Below are 23,395 nucleotides of genomic sequence, written 5' to 3'. Positions count from 1 at the left end.
CTCTGTCAATCGATCTCATTTAAAATTAATTAAATTTTATTTTGGAAATAGAATAAAATTGAAAAATTATTAAAGACTGAATAATATTAATAACCAGAATAGAACGAACAATTTTGAGAAATTGTCATTTTTTAATAAAAATTGTTTATATCAAAAAAATTAATTAAGACACATTTAACAATAAGATTTTTACAATTTTGTATTGTTCGGAAAATTTATCAAGACAAATAATTATTTAGACCCCTTAAAAACAGAATTGTGTGTACTTGACTGAAAACACTTTCTTGGTCGTCACCGTCAGACAGATTAATATTCAGGATGTTCTATTCTCGAAATTTCATTGGTCGATGACGGAGGTGTGTTTAGGATACTACAATTTCATTGGTCAGTTTGTTTATTTATTTATTTTCGTTTTTTTTATCACAATTGACAACAATTGCCGTACATAATTTTACATTTGCAAAAATTACATTCGAGATTTTTTCAAAAATTTTCCTAGTCTTTCTCAATCGATTGCATTTAAATTATAAAATTTTTGCTACTTTATTTTATTATAATAAATTTTTTTGTATTTAAAATTATGTGATTTTGAATAGAGAAAAATTGTTAAAATAAAATTACTTGAATTCAAATTTAAATTATATATTTTTTTACAATTTAATTAATTATTGTGATTATTACGTATTTTTTTTACTTAAATTTACGTGATTTTAAATAAACAAAAGTAGTTGAAATAGAACAAAATATCTTCTTTTTTTAAAAAAAAGTGTATTTATTTATTTTTTTTTGTTTTCAATCGTATAGATATACATTGTTTTAATAAAATGTCACAATTTTTCTTTTTAATTTAACAAACAAACATTTTTACACTAAATATTAAAATTGTTTTTAATATTCAGTGCGTTATTTTTCATATCACAAAAGAGTTAATAAATAATGTAAATTTAATTTAAAATAAATAGAAGAGAAATTTACGATTTTGTAAATTTTTCTATGAAGTACATGAAATTTGAATTATAATTTTTAATACATGTCAATGTTAATACTTATTATTAAAATTCTTAAGTATCTTTGGAAACTTAAAATAAAACTATTGTTTTTTATGTTTAAAAATAACAACATTTTGTAAACAGTTAAAAACACACTGCAATTTTTTGTTATATAGATTTAACAGTTTAAAACAATTTCTTTTTGATTAATTCGATGCGTATTTAAAAAGTGATGCGAATATGTAAGTACTTGTACAGAGTTGCCACAAAATTTAAATTTCATTTAATTTTTATCCCTTAACTTTTTGATTTTGTCTAATTTCCATACAGAATTTTGACTTTTTCTTTGATTTTTACAAAAAGAAATGAAAAAAAAAATCAAGAAGAGTTTTATTATACAAAGGGATAATTTTTAAAAGCAAAAATTTATTTTAAAACTTTAAGGGCGTCTAATATTTTTAAAAGTAAATTAATTACTGCCATCAACTTGCCTCGATTATCTTTAAAAATTTCAATACAAAAATTCTTTTTTTTTAATTATTCAAAACTTCAATTTTTCAAAAGAATTTAAAATTTCAAATTAACTGATTAATAAAAATTTTAGGAAGTGTAAACTATTTTTAATACAATTTAATTATCTTTGAAAAATTGAACTGAAAGATTTGACAAACACAATTTTTCAGAATTTTCAATAACATTATTCAAAACTTCAATTTTCGAAAAGAATTTAAATTTTTTAAAATCTTTTTAAAATAAACTGATTAATAAAATTTTTAAGAAATTGCAATTCTTTATAATTCAATTGTAAAAAATTTCAATTATGATTAGTAAAATTTTGTGAATTGTCAATTATTTTAATTAGAATTTTAGGAAATTTCAATTGTTTGTTTAAAAAAATTAATTATCTTTGGAAAATTGAACTGAAAGATTTTAAAAACATAATTTTTTAGAATTTGAAACAAAATTTTTCGCAACTTTAATTTTTAAATAGAATTCTAAATTCTAAATCTCCTTAAAATTTAATTGTTTTCAATTTAATTAAAAAAAATTTCACTCAATTTGTAAATTTTATTTTTAAAATAAATTTTTAATTAGTTGTTTGGTATTAGTATTAGTTTTTGGGACACGAAAAACCAGAAGTTTTGTGAAAATTCTAGAAATCTCATTTTTTGTTTAGTACATTTAATAAAATTCCCTGAAATTTCTCTAATTTCCCTGATCTGTGACAACCCTGTTATATGTATTATTTTGAAATTGAAAATTTATTTCAAGGTGTAGAAAATAATATCTTTATAAGTACAATGACTAAGCGATTTTTGGTTATTATATCGTCGCGATATTTTTATAGCCTCTGTTAAATTGGGAAAATTTGTCCATTTTCTCCTTTAACTTACCTCTTGTTTTTTGACCCGCTTTTCTTTACTTTTAATAATAATAATTATTAAAGAACAGCGTCAAGTTTGACTACTTGTACTTTTGATGATAAAATATCTGAATTTAATCCTTCGTAAGACGATCGATAGCTTATTAATTCAGAATAACCATCGTTGTCAAGATCGACAACTGCCATTGACTGTATTTGTGATTGAAGATTTGGTTGACAGACATCTCCCTTGCACAATTGAATTATATCACTTTGACTAGCATTAAATGCACGAAAATCAGAACCACTCATTAGAATAATTAATACTCTCTCGGTTATGGTTCGTTTCACGAGACCAAATTCGTCTTCAGCTTCCTTTTCATTTGACGTTGACCAATGCCAAAATTTCAAAACACATCCTGTTGATTTTAATGGTTCATCCGTTTTATTTAGAACTGTTGGTAATGATGCATATGAACCGGAACCAAAATGACTCCAAATTATTCGTGTATCGTTCTGTTTATGAACGGTAATTGTCACGTTGACTTGACATTTTTCACTTGGACATTCTCCTTGATTTTTTACATAGAGCCGATAGAAAGGACTTAAATTCCAAATGTTTGGAATTTCTCCTAAGGCCGCATTATTAGTGAAGGAATAATTGGACACCGGTTCGTACTTTCTTTGTCCGTATGACAAATTTGAGAGTAATTCGTCCAGGGCAATTGACTCCAATGTTTCTGGAATTGGAATTAAAATTTAATCTCTAAATTTAAAAAGACTCGTCTAGTAATTCGAATCAGAAGAAATTTCTAATTATTTCAGGGCTCGAACCAGTGAAAGTATTTAAAAAAACGTACTTTACGGACCAAAAATGAACCGGTTATTTTTACTAATTTTTGAAAAAGTTCTTTAACAATTTTCAAACCCATTTGTTTACAATATTCAATTTTACAAAATTTCAATTATTGGTAAATTCTTGAATTAAATAAATATTAGAAAAAATAAATTTTAAAATAATATAAAAAAATTCAATTAAACTTTTTCAAAAAAATTAATTTCAAAATTTAATTATTTCTAAAAATTTACGCAATATTGCTTTTAATATTCAATTATTATCTTAAATTTTAACTGAAATTCATTTTTAAATCATTTTTTATATTAGAAAATTCTACTAGAATTCAATTATTTAAATAGGAAAATAAATAATTTATTAAATAATTGAATGTTTCTTAAAATTTACTTCCCATAAAGAATTTTATAAACAAATTTTTAAATAATTGAATTTCTTGAATTTTCGAATTTTCTTGAATTTCTTTCAATAAAATTTTCAAGAATAATTACATTTTTCGAGAAATTCTATTAAAATTGTATTAAAAATAATTGAAATTGTATGAGTTTTATTATTCATGAAAATAATTGAATCTCTGTAAAAAAAATTATTATTTTTGAACAATATTTCATTTTTGCAAAGAATATTATTACTCTTGAAAATAATTGAATTTCTGCAATAATTTGTAACTTTTCCAAAATTAAAATTTTTTTTCGTGTTTTTAACTAAAATTCTTATAAATGCATTATATTTAATAATTTTTGAAAAAGTTTTTTAAGAATTTTTAAATTCATTTGTTTACAATTCAATTTTACAAAATTTCAATTCTTCGTAAATTTTTTTATTAAATATATATTAGAAAATAAAAACTTCAAATAATTTTTTTAAAAAATCCGCAATTAAACTTTCTCAAAAAAATTAATTCCACAATATTGTTAGTTGAAAGAAAAGTACAAAAAATTCAGATTTTCAAAATTTTAATTTGAAACCTTTACATAATTTAAATATTTCTAAAAATTTAAGCTCTAATGCTTTTAATATTCAATTATAATATCTAAAATTTTAACTGAAATCCAATTTTAAATCTATTTTTATGAGAAAATTCTACTTGAATTCAATTATTTAAATACAAAAAAAACAATTTATTGAATAATTGAATGATTCTTAAAATTGAATTCTCATAAAGAATTGTATCAATAAATTTTTAAATATTTGAATTCTTTTGACGAATTTTAATAAAATTTTTAAGAATAATTACATTTTTTCGAGGAATTCCATTAAAATTGTATTAAAAATAATTAAAATTCTGCAATGAGTTTTATTATTTATAAAAAGAATTAAATTCCTAAAAAGAATTTTAATATTTACAAAAATAATTGGATTCCTGTGAAATTTTTATTATTTTATGAAAATAATTAAAGGTTTGTGTAGAATTTTATCAAATTTTTTTTAAATAAGTGAATTTTTTTTGAAAATGTTATTAAAATAGTAAATATTGAATATAATTGAATTTCGGAAAGGAATTTTATTAGTTATAAAGATAATTGAAGTTTTGACGAGTATTTTTAAAAAATTTTGAACACAATTGAATTTTTGTAAAGAATTTGATTATTTTTGAAAATAATTAAATTTCTGCATTCATTTGTAATTTTTCTAAAATACTGTAAATTATATCATATAATTTACGAACTTTTCGTCTTTTCTTAATTAAATTACAGACTTCGAACCTTTTTTTTAAAAAAACTGACTTTTACGAACCCTTACGAGATTTACTGACCTAGTTCGAGCCCTGGACTTATTTAAATCAGTGAAGGACTTTTCACTAATTTGGAATTAAAATCCTTGGATTTTGAGAGAAGATTAAGATAAATTGTTGCTTAAAATTCGATTTACTTACCCTGGTTATTTGATGATTTACAAAAATACTGAACTGTGAAATTCGAAGTTAGTCTATGAAGTTTTACCGATTCACAGTTTGTGATTGGATAGCTTTTCAGTGTTTTTCCAGTATCACCGGAAATAATGATCAATTTTATTTTCGGTTCGATGCCAAATTGAACGGTGAGGAGATCGCTGACTTTATCCGAATTAACATCCGGCAGAAGTAAGGGTAAATTTGAATCGGTGTGATTTGTCGATATCCATCGAATATATCCGGTGATTGGATCAATATTTTCCAAAAGTCCCTGTTCTCCGACTACGATGCAATTTAATTTTTTTGAATCCTTTGCATCCAGAAAGAGGCAATTTATGTTGGTTGGAGGACCTTTTGGATATGTCCACCATAAAGGAACGCCTGTGGTTCCTTCCATTGATAAAACTCCACCGCCATCGGTTCTCAAACCTGCTGCTTGTGAATTTAAATTTCCATATTTCTGTCCACGTAGGAGAAAAATTAGATTTGATGGTCTACCAGTGAGTACTGAAATTGGACCCTGTAATTCTAAAAGCGGTAAATTTTATTAGTAAACTGAATACTAAAGTAAAGTAAATTCTACTAATGAAGAATTTGAAGGAAAATGTGAATTCGGTTTTTACTTACCTATACCTTCTAAAGATTTTTCCCAGGATAGGGAAGTTTTCGGTCCTAAGGCCTCGGAACAAATTTTTGAATTATCACAAGGCAAAACGTACAAAAATACGAGGGTTGTCAGTATGCAGAGGAGTATCGAAAACACTAGGCAAATTCGCCTCACGGGCGACATATCGTGACGCTTCCATAAATCGTGACCATCTCCATCCAAAACCATTATTGGAATATTGTCGTTACAAAAACCTAGAGAACTTCTTCCATTTCTTATTCGATTTCCCATATTTTGGGTCTCGTCGAGCGGATGAAATTGGCCATTTTTATGCAGTGATTCCTGTTTTGAAAGATAATGAACAAAAGTAGAGTTAAAAATTCTAATACAAAGATATTAGCAGGGCTCGAACTAGGTCCGTAAATCCCGTAAAAGTCTGTAACTTTTCCTATAAAGTCCGTAAAAGTCAGTTTTTTTTTAAAAAAGTCCGTAAAGTCCGTAAATTGTACAATATAATTTGGATAATTTTAGAGAAATTACAAATGATTATAGAAATTCAATATTTTCAAAAGTAATAAAATTCTTCGCAAAAATTCAATTATGTTCAAAAATTTTTTAAAATTCTCGTCAAAATTTCAATTATCTTTAGAAATAATTAAATTCTTCTCCGAAATTCAATTATTTTCAAAAATTTTAATAAAATTCTTATCAAAATTTCAATTATTTTAAAAAATTTTCCTCAATTCAATGATTTTTAATAGGTATCTACTATTCTAATAAAATTTTTCACAAGAATTCAATTATTTAAAAAAAATTTAATAAAATTCTACACAAATCTTTAATAAATAATAAAAATTTCACAGAAATTCAATTATTTACAAATTTTATATAAATTTCTTAGCCATAATTCAATTATTTTCATAAATAATAAAATTTATGTCAGAATTTTAATTATTTTTAATACATTTTTATTCGAATTCCTTGAAAAATGTAATTATTCTTGAAAATTTTATTCAAATTCGTCAAAAAATTCAATTATTTAAAAACTTGTTAATAAAATTCTTTATGGGAAATAAATTTTAAGAAACATTCAATTATTCAATAAATTGTTTATTTTTCTATTTAAATAATTGAATTCTCGTAGAATTTTCTAATCAAAACTGATTTAAAAATTAATTTTTTTTGAAATTTTAGATAATAATTGAATATTAAAAACATTGGAGCATGAATTTTTAGAAAAAATTGAATTTCGAAAAGGTTTCAAATTAAAATCTTGGAAAATCTAAATTTTTCATACTTTTCTTTCAAATAACAATTCTGTAGAATTAATTTTTTTTAAAAAGTTTTCATAAAAATTCCAATTTTATTATCTTTTCAAATAATAAAATTCTTCTAAGCAAAATTCAATTGTTTTCAAAAATTTTAATAAAATTCTCGTCAAAATTTCAATTATCTTTAGACATAATTAAATTCTTCTCCGAAATTCAATTATTTTCAAAAATTTTAATAATATTCTTGGCAAAATTTCAATTATTTTCAAAAATTTTCCTCAATTCAATGACTTTTAATAGGCGTCTACTATTATAATAAAATTTTCCAAAAGAATTCAATTATTTAAAAAACAATTTAATAAAATTCTACACAGACCTTTAATTATTTTCAAAAAATAATACAAATTTCACAGGAATTTCATTATTTACAAATTTTTTTTATAAATTTCTTCGCAATCATTCAATTATTTTCATAAATAATAAAATTTTTACAGGGATTCAATTATTTTGGTAAATAATAAAATTCTTCTTAGGAATTAAATTATTTTGATAAATAATAAAACTCATTGCAGAATTTCAATTATTTTTAATACAATTTATTTTAATCAAATTACTCTTCGATTTAAAATTCTTAAAAATTTTGTTAAAATTCGTCAAAAGAATTCAATTATTTAAAAATTTATTATTAAAATTCTTTATGAGAATTCAATTTTAAGAAACATGCAATTATTCTATAAATTGTTTTTTTTTGTATTTAAATAATTGAATTCTAGTAGAATTTTTTCATAAAAATTGATTTAAAAATAGATTGTAGTTAAAATTTTAGATTATAATTGAATATTAAAAGCATTTGAACGTGAATTTTTGGAAATAATTGAATTTTGAAAAGGTTTCAAATTAAAATCTTTGAAAATCTGAATTTTTCATATTTTTATCTAACAATAATGTGAAATTAATTTATTTGAGAAAGTTTAATTGCGGATTTTTTTAAAATTATTTGAAGTTTTCATTTTCTAATAAGTATATCAAAGAACTTTTTCGAAAATTATTAAAAATAATCGATTTTAAGAAATACTGGTTCGAGCCTTGTTCTTTAAGTTATTGTTGATTAACAAACCCATTTTTAAGTCAAAATTTGATTTAAATCATGATTAATATGGAAACATGTCTTTGATTTGAATCCTAATTCAATACATGATTTAAACCCTAATTTAAAACATGATTTAAATCATAACAGTCCTGATTAATTGTTGTAACAGAGACAAAAAGTTATTGTAATAAAAATTTAATTGCAAGCAAAAGAAAATAAACCTTCAGAACTTTATAATCATGATTAGCTTCGAACATAGCGAAATTTACTCCGAAAATAAAATTTTCCTTTACAGAAATGTCTGTATTGCTGATAGTTTAAATTTTCCATTACATAGAGTATCTTTTACTATTTATAGAATAGTAAAATTTATTCTACATTTGCTTCGTGTAAAAATTTTGTTAGACATGAATTTGAATAATTACATGCAAATGAAGTACATACCGTCATTGTCATATCATCCGAATCTCTATGAATCGAATGATTATGTCCATTAAGATGATCATCCTCATCTTCTGAATCAGAATTACTGATACTTTGCGGAAGTGGTGAATATCCATTTCCACTTAAATGTTCACTAGCCATGATGGAAATATAGTACTGAGTTTCTCTCAATCACAACAGAGCTTCATATTTTTTCCTGCTCTCAATTTCTTATCAAATTCTTCATTTCTATTTTTGTTTACGATTTAAAAATACGATAAAACAATGATGTAAGAAGTTGATTATTAACCGTTCACAAATCACAACAAATGTATTTAACACAGTTTCACTGTTTTTTTTTTTTTTTTTTTTAACAAAACAATGACACATCCATTTGTCAAAGGAGCATCAAATAGGCTATTTTACGTTGTTGGTAATCTTGGTAAATATTTCCTTAAAAGAAAATATTAAAAATAGTTACTAAACGAAATTTGTTTAATTAAAAAATAAATTATTTTGTTCTTCATTAACAAATTAATGCTGTTGGAATTTTTTATTTACAAGTAAAATTAGTAAAATTTGCTTTTATAATATTCAGCGCTTGCGCATTGAATGACTAATTTGAGATTTGTTAAAAATGGTTAATTTTTAAAAATTTGTAATGAAGATAGTTAACTTATAACAGATTTTATTTTATTTTATTAAATAAAGTTGATACTTCGTTATTTTTTTGTACTTTTACTTTGTTATGGTAAACAAATAATGGTATGGATAAAAATTCTTTATAAGGAAAAACTTTGCGAGGATTATTTCTATCTACTTCTATGAAATTATCTACTTTTGCCGAAATTTTTTTTTATGCTCCATAAAATTAGATTTTTGCCAAAAGAAATCATGCATCATTTTTTAAAAAAGTATTTAATGAGTGAAAAAAGAAAAATTTCATTGCAAACCTGGAGGCCTCAATGACACTCCACCGTTTTTCTCTCTTTGCTCATGACTCACGCGCAACAAATCGAAGAGAGGAGAGCGGAGGAGAGAGAGAAAGTGACCCTAAAGGCGCATTCTCACAGTTTCGTGATCTAAACTTCATTTCTGATTGGTAAATATTTTTAGTATCACGAATCCATTTTGAAATAGCGGAGAATTCAAATTTGAAAGGATTTCTAGATTTTAGTTTCGAGAATTTGTGTTTGTGGCACTGAATGCAGAAGAAAATTTTTAAGAATTGAGTTGACTGTCTTTATTCTACTTTATGGGAATCATTCCTGTATAGTAGTTAATAGGTTATGTAGTTTCAGAAAATTTAAATTAAACAAATATTTTCTTTTTGCACAAATTACCGAACAATAATAAGGCACAAATTTTACTTTTCGAAATGAAATTCAATATGTTTCGGAGCATATTATTTGGTGGTAAAACCATAAGTGTTATTTAAAGTGGAACTGTTTTGATTTTTTAAATGTTTATGGTGATTGTTATTGTTTTCTCTATAAGGTGATTGAAAATTTAATTTTACAATGAATGATTCGGAGAAACCTTTTGCGTGTCCTTCGCCGGGATGTAATATGGTAAGAAAGGATTTGTTTTTTTTAAAGAACTCTTTTTGTATAAAATTACAATTGATAATTGTAATAATTATAATAATTGTAATAATTATTTTTGTATTATGTAGAGTTTTACCAATGAAGATCATTTAACAGTTCATAAGAAGAAACATGACATGATTCTGAATTTTGGAATGAATGGCAAATGCAATGGTTTTATAGGTAAGTTGTTTTAATTTTTCTATAATACTTTTCGAGTATTAATTTTTTTGGAAATAAAATTTACACTTTAGATTTTGAGCCTGGAAAATAAACTACTTTTCAAGTAATAATTTGTTTAAAAAGAATCTTTATATTTTTGATTTAATGGTCTTTGAAAATGTTTTAGTTGATCAAACGCCAACACCTACGAGATTTATCAGAAATTGTGAGGAAGTGGGTTTATTTCAAGATTTACAGAATGTAAATCCTTTTGAAGAAACATTCCGCAGAGCTGTCGAGGGGAAAACTGGATCGATTTCAGTATCAGAAGTATGTGAGAAATGAAATTTGAAAATAATAAGAATTTTGGCACTATTTTTGAATTTGTTTCTTTTTTTTTCTTTTTAGGTGACAATTACAGATGACTCTCTAAATACTCCTCACATATTTCCGCATAATGTCGATTGTCCGACTACTGTAACCATTACTGAAACTTCAAATGAAAAAAGTTCAGAGACTAAAATTTGCAGTAGTACTGAAGTGAATCAGAAAAATTCACAAGATGAGGAGATAGTACAGAAATTGAAAATTACAACTACTTGTAAGAATAGTATTCAAACAACAGAGAGAATTGTTGTTCAGGAGGCAGATGCGTTGTATGTGCCAAAAATTCCTATTGCACCGGCACCCACGCCATTGTGAGTTCAAATAATTTTTTTCTATTTTAATATTTTTGAACTTTAATTTTCTTGTAGATCCATCGATGAAATTCAATTTTGTTATTTTCTTTTTTGAATTTAAATATTCTTTGAGATCAATCGAAGAAATTTTATTTTATTTTATTTTATGAATTTTAACCCTAGAAGGAGTACGTTAATTTACTCACCCTCTAAGGAGTAACTGGGGTGTCCCGACTCCCCACGCTTTAAACTTGTTTTATAAGGTTTCTATTTGACGTAAAAAAAATATTATATAATGAATTGATTGGTTTTTTAGTAAGGAAGACAATATTATTATTCATATTTTGATAAATTAAAAAAATTTTGAAAAAAACCATAAAAACCCAAAAAAAAACACCAAAAAATTGCAAAATTGACTTTTTTCACAAAAAACGTTGTAGTTTCTTAAAAATTTGACTAATTTAAAAACTATTTTAGATTTTTAAAGTTAAATAGATACACTTTTTAGGGGAAAAAATCAGTTTTTGTATTACTTCCAAAAAACATAATTATTTGAACATCTGAAGTGAAAGAAATTAAAGACAATTGACGAATAGTGAAAATCATAAAAATGAACTATAAAATGGTCTTAAACAATTAATATTTACTAAAAATGGTGTTATAAATTTAAAATTTTACAAATTTAATATATCTGAATATATTAACATTAAAATTAATAACTTATGAAATGATTCTGTAAATTAATATTTAATCAAAGTTTTAATTAACAATTCATAATATCTCTAATATATGTTAAAATATTATTAACAATATATAATTTATAATTTAAATTTGACTGTCATATACTACATTTTTCTGTATTAGAATTTAATTTCTGACTGTAGAGAGAGCACATAAATTTTTAATAAATCTTAACTCAAATTTCATAAGTTGTTACAAATACAGAATGTCTATTTTTCATAAAAATAGAATTTTTGTATAAAAATGTTTCTTTTTTATAAAATACAACTTTTTCATGCATAACCTATCAATTTATACTTTATCAGATGATTTTAACTGATTAAAAACGATTTTTTTTTTAAATTTGAATTTACTTATCTTGACAATTTTTCTAACGTTAGGGAGTAACTGGGGTGTCCAGACCAGAGGTTCAAACTAAATTATCAACGGGTTTTGAGCGTAAAAAAATTATTGGTTAAGCCATGGGAATACTTTAAATTTTGCTTGGGGTGTCCAGGCACTCCGGTTACTCCTTCTAGGGTTAATATTCTTTGAGATCCATCGATGAAATTCAATTTTGTTATTTTATTTTCTGAATTTTAATATTCTTTGAGATCCAGCGATGAAATTTTATTTAATTTTCTTTTTTGAATTTTAATATTCTTTGAGATCCATCGTTGAAATTTTATTTTACTTTATTTTCTGAATTTTAATATTCTTTGAGATCCATCGTTGAAATTTTATTTTACTTTATTTTCTGAATTTTAATATTCTTTGAGATCCAGCAACGAAATTTTATTTAATTTTCTTTTTTGAATTTTAATATTCTTTGAGATCCAGCGATGAAATTTTATTTTATTTTATATTTTGGATTTTAATATTCTTTGTGATCCATCGATGAAGAAAATTAATTTTAATATTCTTGTAGATTCATCGATGAAATTTAATTTTATTGTTTTCTTTTTTGAATTTTATTATTCTTTGAGATTCATCGATGGAAATTAATTTTAATATTCTTATAGGTCCATCGATGAAATTTAATTTTGTTACTTTCTTTTTGCTTCCTCATAAGGAAGCTTTGCATTCGTGACGATTTTCAATTTTTCAAAAGAAGGTTATATGGACTCATTTTCATCTATAACATATGTATATTCAATTCTGAGCAAATGTCCAGATGTATGTGTGTGTGTGTGTGTATGTCACAAAAATTGTGTACAAATTATCTCAAGCAAATTTTGATGGATTGTCTTGAATTTTTGCAGGTTTATTGCAGTTATTAATACCTAAAATCTGACACAAGGATTTTCAAAAATATCTAAAAAAAAATTTTTATACCTACAATTTTTTTAAAATTCAAAAAAAATTTTTTTTTGTATTTTTGTAAATAATTTTTTTATTTGTTAATATTTTAATTAATTATTCTCAAAATTACATTCCTGACAAGAAAACGAATCGATTGATGTATACAAAGTATATTTTTTATCAAAATTTATAAAATTAATAGAAATTTTTCTTTTTCACAAAAAATTCAAATTTTGTATTTTTTCATAATTTATTTAATATTAATATTTTTAAATGATTATTCTATCATAAAAAAAAAGAAGGAATTTGCATATGAAATAGAGGTGTGCATTTAATCGAGTCGAACCGAACATTAATCGACTCGACAACAGAAAATTCGAATCATTTCGAATTGCAAAAGTTCACAAACCGCAATATAATTACATTTAATTTATGAATATATCTTGCTGCATCAAAAAGAAATTTCCTTAAGAAGAATGTATGCTTTGATTGTTATGCTTTTGAAAAATCATAATTTGGTTTTCATGGAGATTTGTACCTAAAATGAAGTAATGAATATATTATTAACTTTAGTAAATATTTTATATGTTTGATTGGATTCTATCCCGATTCTATGCGATAAATTTAATTTTATACATATGTTTAGATGGAGTTTGCTAAAATTTTGTAAGTGAATTACGTCACGAATTTATATTTTATATGTTGAGGAAGCTAAATGGTCATGAAATGAACAACTTGTTTGAATTATTTTAATATTCCTTGAGATCTGTCGATGACAATGAATTTTAATATTTTTGTAGATCCATCGATGAAATTCAGTTGCTGTTAAAAACATCTGATGGTAAATTATTACAATTATCTGCAGTTCCTGCACCGGATTGTCAAAATAGTGTAAATAAAAATCATAATCTAAGTACTGATCTCATTCTAAAAGGAACCAATCAAGTTTCACAAAGTCATCAAATGCCCAAATTGTCGGCTGCAAAAATGGTAAAATTTCTTCTTTTTTCAAATAAATTAAATAAATTTTTGTTTTTCAAAAGGAGAGACGTTGGTGAAATTCACAAGTTTAGTGGTCGATTTAGAAAAATTTATATGGTTGTCACAATTCAGGGAAAAGTAAGGGAAAGAAAAATTGGTCAGGGAATTGACCTCTTAAAGAACTATCGTACAATTATTCCTTAAAAATTATTTAATGAATAATTTTACTAAGAAATTCAAAAAATAATTGAAGTTTATAAAAGTTTACAATTTTTATAAATAATTGAATTTTAAATCATATATTTGAATTGAAAGTTCTGCTATAAAAAAATGTGTTTAATTCAAATAACCGATAAATTGTCTATTATCGAATAAATATTTACATGAATCAAATAATTTTTATTGGAGTCAATTAAATGGTATTTGTTTCAAATACTGAAATCATTTGTTCAAATAAAAATTTATTCGATTTAAGTAAATATTTATTTTATAATAGACAACTAATCGATTATTTGATTTAAATACAATTTTATTTCAGTGTGAAGAAGTTAGTTATTTGAAAAATTTTAATTGAAAGTTCTGAAAAACTTACTTTTTGCAAAATTTATATTTAAAATATTTTTCGATCCAAGTTTTGATAAATTCTATTTTGAAAAATTATTTTTTGATTCAAATTTATATTATTTTTTGACTGGAGAATTATTAATCAATCTTTTACGTTCGAGAAATAGTAATTATAGTGAAGGAGAATAAAACGAAAATTTGTATCAAACAATATTTTTTCCTATAAATTATGAAAAAAAAAATTTTTAGACAAAAAGACAATAAAATTGTTTACATTTTATTGTTTTGGTTAAAAATTTGGATCGAAAAACATGTTTTCTTATAAATCATAAAAAAATGTTTTGTAGACAAAAAACAATAAAATTGTTTAGGAAAATTTCTAATTAAAAGTAATTAATCAAGAAACTACAAGAAGCTTTTTCAGAAAAAAAAATCATTAAAATTTACATCGAAGATTATTTTTCTTATAAATAATTATAAAAGTATATTAGACAAAAAAGGCAATAAAATTGTTTTAAAAAATGTTTATTAAAAAATAATTAAGAAACTTCAGTAAGTTTTTCTAGAAAGAAAATCATAAAAATTTGCATCGAAAAATGTTTTATATTACAAATATTTATGAATTTTCTTCTGAAAAAGCTTTGATTAATTTCATGAATAATTAATAATTATTTACTGTTCATTTTCATAAAAGAACACTTTTTTTTATAGTTTAAAAGAAAACATTTTCTGGTGCAAATTTTTGTTAATTTTTTTCTGAATGAAAATATTTCTTGATGAATAACTTAAAATAACATTTTTTGTAAACTATTTTATTATTGTTTTTTTTAATAAAACATTTATTTACTATTTAGAAGAAAAATATTTTTCTATGCCAATTTTTATCATTTTTTGTTTTAATTTTGTTTTAATTTATTTATTAATTTCTAATTTCTTGATCAATCGTTTTTAATACAAATTTCGGAAACAATTTTGACTTTTTGTAAGTAATATTTTTTTTTCAGTCATTTATTTACTTTTCAATCGCAGACGTTGCGAATTTCATTGACGTAAGGAAAGAATAAAGTTCTTTTTTTTATAATTCGCTTTTTTAATTTTAGAAATTGAAGCAAGCTTTAAATAAAAGTTCAAATGAAGTTGTAAACGAGAGAAATGATAAAGAATCGGAGAAGGGAAAGAAAAATTCATCCAAGGAGAATAGAAGGAAGGATATTGACGATAAGAAGCAAGATTTTCTGGAAAGAAATCGCGCGAGTTCAATGCGGTCACGAGCCAAGAGAAAAGCGTGGATTCAACAATTAGAAGATACGGTAAAAAGTGTTAACGAGAAGAATACTTCATTACAAGCGGAAGTGAGCGCTTTACGGAGTGAGGTCGCTAAGTTGAAGACTCTCCTCTTGGCTCACAAAGACTGCGCTATTACAAAGGCAATGAAAAAAGGTAAAAAATTTAATTTTCGTCAGTGAATTTTAATGACTCGAATCAAAAAGAAGACTTTATGATTTTCCTCTTATTTTCACTATTTTTTTTCTTCTCTTCTTTTTTTGTCATAAGAGAATTTCTAAAATACAATTTTGACCTCTTTACGTTTTTTAATTTAATTAGAAAAATACATTTTTTTAATTAATTCGAGAAATATTTCACTCGAGAATCAATAAAAAAAATTGGTATTGAATTATCTATGAGCCCAAAATATTTGAACAATTTTTAATAAAAGTTTATTAATTAAAAATTTTATTTTAAACAAGAAAAAATTCAAATTTATTAAGTACAATTTATTTTTAAAGAACAGAATACTTTAATTTATAAAATTCCACGAGTAAAAAATTTGTGAAGTGTTCGAATTTTATGGTAAAATTTATCTTAAATTTTATCAGTTTATTACTAGATTTATAATTTTTTTATTTCCTTTGAAAATTATTTTTATATTAATTTTTAAAAACTGCAATAACGTTGAAGGAAAATTTATTATTTAAAAAAATTCGTTTTCAAAATTTTTGAGCTTAAATTAATTAAAAAATACCAGAGGTAAATTTTCACAGTTTTTTTTAACAAAAATGAATTAATTTAATATTAAAATAAATAAAATTTTTAAATTAGTAAAAAATGCCGCACAGAAGTAAATTTTCACCTTTTTTTAATATAAATGATTTAATTGATTTAAGTATAAATTATTGAAAATTTTTCCTTGATTCAAAATTTAATTAGTCTTTCTGAATATTTATTATAATTTTAATAAAACTCCCAATTCAATCAATTGAAAGTTAAAATTATCTAAATTCATTTAATATATTCAAAGATTGTTTCAAGTTTTAAATTAAAAATTAAATTTGACACATTTATTTTTAAAGCACTCTCAAGATAACGGCAAGAATTTATTTTTAAAATTCTATGTCTATAAAAATTTCTCAATAAATAAATAGTATTTAAAATTTTTTTTATGATTTAAAATTTGTCTATTTCATTTCAAAATCTTTTAATAAAAATTCCAGATATTTGACAGTAAATTATAATAAAAAGATTATGAACAAATTTGATTTAAAAATGTTTAAAAGAGTAAAAATTAAACAATTTTAATAAAAGTCGAAATTACGAATTACAAAATTTAATAAAAATTAAAATTGCAAATTAACAAAATTGAGTAAAAGTTAAAATTGAAAAGATTACAGAAAAATAGAATTATAAAATGTAGATAAAATATAAAAAACAATAAAGAAATTGATTTTCTGTTTAAAGGAAACAGTATTGTCGTGGGATCGAGAGTGAATATAATAACAACTAGTCCTGAAATTATTTCGCCAATTATTGATACATCATTGAAACGAACGTCAACATCAGTGGACAGTCAATCGACAGCGAAGAAATTATTATTGACAAAGAATCCGACAATTTTACCAAAAAATGACATTCAAATTGAGAGAAATACATCGAAGGTGAGAGTCTTCAAACAATTGCCAGCATTAAAAATATGTGAAGTTCCATTGTGGATTGATAATAATGAAAAAGAGAAGCAATTTTTAATAACTGAAAATTCACCGTCAAAAATAAATGAAACAACATCAAGAGGAATTATTCAAATAAATCCTGTAATTCACGTGCAGAATGCAGCTTCTAAAAGTACGGGAACGTAAATTTTTTTCGCTCATTTTTTACTTATCCGTTTGCCTTTTTTAAAAAAAGAAAAGAAAAAGTCCATTTATGAGATTAATGCTCTCAAAAAAGCTGTTCAAAAAAATAATCTGCAAAATACTCAAAAACCTATTTATAACTATTTACTAAAATGTACCTTCAGTTTTTTGTTTAAGTTTTCTTCTTTTTGTAACATTAAGGATTTTTTTATTCATTTAAAATGTATAAATTTTACGATTTAAATTTTTTTCATTTGTACATAGATGCATTCATTTATTCGTTATTATAAAATCATTTAAAGAAGTTATTTTATAAAATTAAGTTATGTAATTCTATTAGGAAAGTTAAATGAAAGAGTTGTATTGTAATAAAAAAATTGGACTGAAATTCATAAATTAATTACTAAAGTAATTAATAATTTTTTTAATATATTTATTAGTCGATAAAAGATTAAAAATTTATTTTGGCGCAATACTTTATTAATTGTTTTTTTTGGTCTTTTGTTCTGTTATTTTGAAATAATGTAAATAATTGATTATTTTCTTATTGAATAATTTTTGTCAACTTTTTTGATTTTTCGAAATGTCAATTATCAGATAATTTGTATATTATATTATAACTAAAAATAATAATAAAAAAAAATAAAACATTTACATTTCTTTAAATAATCTTTTATAACTTTCTTTATATTTTGTAAAACTTGTTTAATATTTATTTATTTATTGAAATACACGGAAAATTGTTAATAAATGTAAAAATTAATCAATAACTAATAAATAATTTAATAAATAAAAAAATTATTATTTATTTTTAGAAAATATTTCGATTTGAAAGGAGGGAATAAAGTTTTATTTATATTAAAAGATCGTTTATTTCAATAAATTTAAATAATTACATGCTTCTTCCGTTTCAGTTGAACTGTCAGAATTACAATTATTTACTTGTCATAAAAATAAATTGAATGATAAATTGAATTTTAATAATTTAAAATCTATACAAAATTCAATACGAATTTAGATTTTTTCTACCAAAAATTCTTTAATACTCCAAATTTTCGACTTCTAAATAAAAAAAGGATTTTAAATAAATTTTAATTTCTTGTAACTATATTTTGTATTTGTATAAAGATTATACGAGAATTTTCCTCCAAAAAATGTGATTTAAAACTTTTTTATTTTTTATTTATTGCCTAAAAAAATTATAAATCGTTTTTTTATCGGGACCTTAAATTATTTTTCTGCAAAAATATTTATAACTTTTATCCTATATTTTACATATAATAACAATATAATTATAAGATAATTGTTATAATACAAGAACAAAACAATATGATATTACAATTTTTTTCTCTATCTTTACAAAGGTATTGCAAATAAATAAGAAATTATAATAAAGATAAAAAAAATTGAACACTTCTTATTATACAAAATTTTTAAAATTTGATATTTTATACATATAAAGATAAAATTATGTTACAATAACAATGCAATGCAATACAATAGAATACGAATTTTTCTGATATTCATAAAATTATTGTAAATAAATTATAATGACGACAAAAGAAATTGTAAATTGAATTGAATTGTTATTTTCAAAATGGTTTAAATCTGATTTACAAATTTGATTCTATATTTTATATAAAAATATAAAATTGAAATATAATAGGGGAGAGGGTCCCAAGGTGGTCAGGGCCCTAAGGTGGTCACCCTAAGAAAATTTTTGTATATTAGTTAGTATCTTCCAATTTTTTTTTGTTATTGTTATTATTTGAGAAGACAAAGATTTTAGTAAAGTTTTGAGGTAAATAGTCGTATGAGTCTCGTTGTAACGTGAACGTCGTAAAATTTCTGTTTTTAAATGATCGAGAAATTTTTTTCTCAGCGTGTTAAAATCATCGAAATTAACCATTTTAAATTAGTAAAAATCGTTATAAATTATCTTCATATATCGTACAATAATATTCCAAATAAATATAATTAATATTGTGCTTTAAAAAATTTTTTCATTAACGTTTAAAAAATTGTTTCTTGGCCCTAAGGTGGACACTTTTTGGCCCCAAGGTGGTCGCTTTTGATTTTTTATGAAAATGTGTTTATACGTTATATTTATCAACATTTATCACTGTGAATGTGAATTTTATCAATTTTTAAGTTTTATGATGAATAATAATGAAATAGAATTATTTTCAAAATTTTACCTGTCTAATACATACACAAAAAGTATCATTTTTGACGAAAGGACAAAGTGCAAAAAAAATAGGTAATATGTTTCTGTGATCCTAAAAAACAATTAATATTAAATAAACAACTTAATAATACGTTTTTTACATTTTTTTAAAACTTTTTTAGTGAATTTTTGTATGGTGACCACCTTGGGGCCACTTTTTTAAAAGTCGAATTTTCAACTTTTTTTTTATTAATGAAATGAAAAAAACTTAATGATAGGAAGTTATAGGTAATAAGATAAAGTTTCAAACGCCGTATTATTGACCTTTATATATAATTCCATTTGAAATCTACAGTCGTTCAAAAGATGGGTGACCACCTTAGGGCCCTCTCCCCTACAATAAAATTACAATTTTTTCTGGACCTTTATAAAGTTATCGCAAAATAATAAATTATTGGGAAGGTAAAAAAAATTTGTAAATTGAATTTCAATACAAATTTTATAAACTAGCTTAAATCTATGCTAACTCATTTACAATTTCCCTACATCTAACCGCATATTTTTTTATATAGATTTAAATATTAAATTATGATTCAATAACAATATAATGCAATAAAATTGTTTAAGAACCGTTTTTTAATAATATTATTATCAATATAATGCAATATTATTATAGAAAAACAATTTTTTCTGTACATTCGTAAAAATATTGCAAACAAAATAAATTATAATGAAGATAAAGAAAATTGTAAATTGAATTTGAATAATTCGAATATTAGCCAAATGATTCAATAACAATTTTACTATAGCAATCAGTAAAAAAATGAGAAAATTATATATTATTTAAGAATTAATGAAGATAATACAAAAAATTCTTTTTGGCTTAAAAGTTGTAGTTTTTTAATTTATTTCACTTAATTTTGCAAATTAATTTCTGTAAAAGTTTTTTGTCAATTTAATTTTTTATAAAAGTACCTTCATTAATTCTTAAATAATGCAATTTTTCCAGTAAATAAAACTTGTCTGACCTCTAGAAAAATAATTTCTCAACATTTAAATAATTAAAATATTCATATTAATAGTGTTTTCTAGAAAAACGCAGAAATATCAACTTTTAAAGAAACGAAATTTACAATAAATAAATTTTATATTTATTATAATATTATTTATAAATTTTTATATTTATTTTTTATTTATATTTTAGACATAATCCAATTTTTTTGTCATATCTTTTCGATAGAATTTTTTATTATGGTGACGTAGAGAATTATTTTTTGAAGAGAATAAGCTAATTGTATAAACAAATAAATTTTGTAGGTTTAAATTTCTTTTTAATTAATATTTCTTCTTCCAGAAAATTCTATTAATAATACAATTGCAATTTTTCAAATATTAATTGATTAGGTTTTCTGTAAAGTTTGTATTTCTCTAGATAAACGTCGTTAAATAATAAAAATTATTTGATTCAAGTAAATATTTATTTGATAATAGTCAAGAGATCGGTTAATTAAATCAAATAAATTTTTTTTCAGTGTACAATTTAACTACAATAATTTAGAAGACTTTTTTCTTTTAAGTCGATAATACAGGTTCACTATAGGTAATTCTATTAATGAATCAGATGATTAGAAATTAGTGAAATTTTACTAAAAAATAGAGTTATAATTTTTTATTTACAATTTTCTAGAAGGTGCTAACCGTCAAATGGGTCAATTAGTAACAATGGGGTAACAGGTAACAGAACTTTAAATTTCGATTCAGGATTTTTATTATAGACGTTTTTGTATTCCGACTTTTTTAATATGTACATTTTTCGTAAATGTTTGACTCACGAAGATCGGACAACAAAAACAATTGATATCGACAATTTATATCCTGAATTAAAATTTAAAGTCCTGTTACTTATTACCCCACTGTTACACCCAGAAACAAATTTGATTTAAACCAAATATAATTCATTTGAGTTAAATAAAAGTATATTTGCCTCAGAGCCTTCTATAAATTAATTATTTCTTTTGAATATAAATTTTATTCGATATAAATAAAACTTTTTTATTTGAAGCAAATTATTATTTATTTGAAGCAAATAACATTTATTTGAAACAAATAAAATTTTATTTAAACCAGGGACCGACACGGACACGAAATAACACAAAAATTCGTGTCCGTGTCGTGCCTTGACACGACACGAAATACCAATCGAACTTTGTGTCGTGCCAAGACACGATACGACACGAATTTTTCGTGAAAGTCCCTGATTTAAACCAAATAAAATTTATTTGAAACAAATAAAAAGTCTAGTTAGCGCTGAGTAAAAAAATTTTTTTTTATTGGTGTACTAATTACCCCATTTGACGGTATATTTTTTATTTACAAGTAATATTTATAATTCATAACTTTTTTTTTACTTATTTGAAAATTACAATTCAGAACATGCAGAATGGTAAATTTTTCTTTTTGTTCTTTTTTGTCCTCTTCTCTCTTGTAGATTTGTTTCCATACCATTGTCATTACTATTATTATATTAGATATACAATATTTGTGCAGAAGTCGATAAATGGCATTCCTCATAATAATGTTGTGAGCAGTTTGAGTCATTGTAAGATATAATAATTGAATATTGTTGCGTTTTGTACACAATCCAACGATGATTCTGTAACCCTCGGGCCCTTATCAGTTCTCCGTCCAGTCGTCTAATACTTCACCACCGGACATGAGAATGATAAGGGGCTTTAGGCACTTTCTTCAAATATTAAATGTCCTCTTGTGATTGTCATTTCCTTATTAAGTAAAGTTTCCATGATCCATGACTCTGCAATAGAAAAAAATAATTAGTTTCCAAATTTTTTTTTAATTTTAGAGACTCTAATGATACATTTCTTCTTACAATTTGTAAATTATTTTTTTATTCTTTTTTTCATTTATTTTTTAATTATTATAACTTACAAAATACAATTGTTAAATAATTGTTTAATTAAAAATGATTATTATTTATTATTATTATTAAGAGTAAAATTTATTATTAAAAATTAATATTTCCAGAAAAACTTTTACTATTTCTGAAGAAAATTCCTTTATGAAAATTAAAAAAATTTACTTTAGAAGTAGAACATTTTCTCTGTAAATATTAGTTTTTAATAACAAATTGTACTTCAATCGGTGAAAATTTTAATAATTTTTATACAATAATTAACAGTGGAAATAGTAAAATTTAATATTAAAAACTGTTATTTCCTGATTAAATTTTATAATATTAAAATTAAATGCCAGTAAAAATTAGTAAAATTTACTTAAGACTTAGTGAAAATTCCTCCAAAAATATAGTAAAATTTGCTATTTTCAGAATAATTTTTACTATTTCCGAAGGAAATTTTATTATAAAAAATAGAAAAATTTACTTCAGACGTAAAGTAAAATTTACTAATAATTTTTAATAATAAATTGTACTACGCTCGAGAATTTTATTTACTATTATTTAATGATTATTATTTAATTAATTAAATATAATTAGTTTCTATGAATACTTTCTTATTGTTTATTGTTAAATAAATATTTATTTATACTGTGAAATAACAATAATACAAAATATTTTTTTAAAAAAATAGAACTTTTTTT

General features: G+C 22.7%; 2 protein-coding genes across 2 annotated transcripts; one reads left to right on the top strand and one right to left on the bottom strand.

Moving 5' to 3' along the window:
• Positions 1–1,999: 1,999 nt before the first annotated feature.
• Positions 2,000–9,533, bottom strand: LOC122503706. Its single transcript, XM_043614354.1, has 5 exons — positions 9,444–9,533; positions 8,512–8,943; positions 5,727–6,048; positions 5,082–5,627; positions 2,000–3,092 (listed from the first exon to the last, which is right to left on the bottom strand). Exons 2-5 carry the CDS (start codon positions 8,650–8,652, stop codon positions 2,431–2,433), a joined length of 1,671 nt encoding a protein of 556 aa, XP_043470289.1. The 5' UTR covers positions 8,653–8,943; positions 9,444–9,533; the 3' UTR covers positions 2,000–2,430.
• Positions 9,534–9,741: 208 nt separating this feature from the next.
• Positions 9,742–18,045, top strand: LOC122503708 (cyclic AMP-dependent transcription factor ATF-2). Its single transcript, XM_043614361.1, has 7 exons — positions 9,742–10,061; positions 10,166–10,259; positions 10,426–10,568; positions 10,647–10,936; positions 13,741–13,930; positions 15,586–15,925; positions 17,222–18,045. The coding sequence occupies exons 1-7, from the start codon at positions 10,011–10,013 to the stop codon at positions 17,614–17,616; spliced, it is 1,503 nt and encodes a 500-aa protein (XP_043470296.1). The 5' UTR covers positions 9,742–10,010; the 3' UTR covers positions 17,617–18,045.
• Positions 18,046–23,395: the final 5,350 nt, after the last annotated feature.

This window comes from Leptopilina heterotoma, unplaced genomic scaffold (genome assembly GCF_015476425.1).
Source record: "Leptopilina heterotoma isolate Lh14 unplaced genomic scaffold, ASM1547642v1 Lhet_27, whole genome shotgun sequence".
NCBI classification, from domain to species: Eukaryota; Metazoa; Arthropoda; class Insecta; order Hymenoptera; family Figitidae; genus Leptopilina; species Leptopilina heterotoma.
The sequence above is the reverse complement of the archived record's forward strand: the minus strand, read 5'-3'. Positions and strand labels throughout refer to the sequence as shown.

Coding starts and splice junctions, on each gene's coding strand:
- LOC122503706 (XM_043614354.1), bottom strand. CDS start 8,652: ATGGCTAGTGAACATTTAAGTGGAAATGGATATTCACCACTTCCGCAA. Junction 5,628..5,726: donor AAAATCTTTAGAAGGTATAG/GTAAGTAAAAAC, acceptor TACCGCTTTTAG/AATTACAGGGTCCAATTTCA. Junction 3,093..5,081: donor TAAATCATCAAATAACCAGG/GTAAGTAAATCG, acceptor TTCCAATTCCAG/AAACATTGGAGTCAATTGCC.
- LOC122503708 (XM_043614361.1), top strand. CDS start 10,011: ATGAATGATTCGGAGAAACCTTTTGCGTGTCCTTCGCCGGGATGTAAT. Junction 10,260..10,425: donor CAAATGCAATGGTTTTATAG/GTAAGTTGTTTT, acceptor AAAATGTTTTAG/TTGATCAAACGCCAACACCT. Junction 15,926..17,221: donor TACAAAGGCAATGAAAAAAG/GTAAAAAATTTA, acceptor TTCTGTTTAAAG/GAAACAGTATTGTCGTGGGA.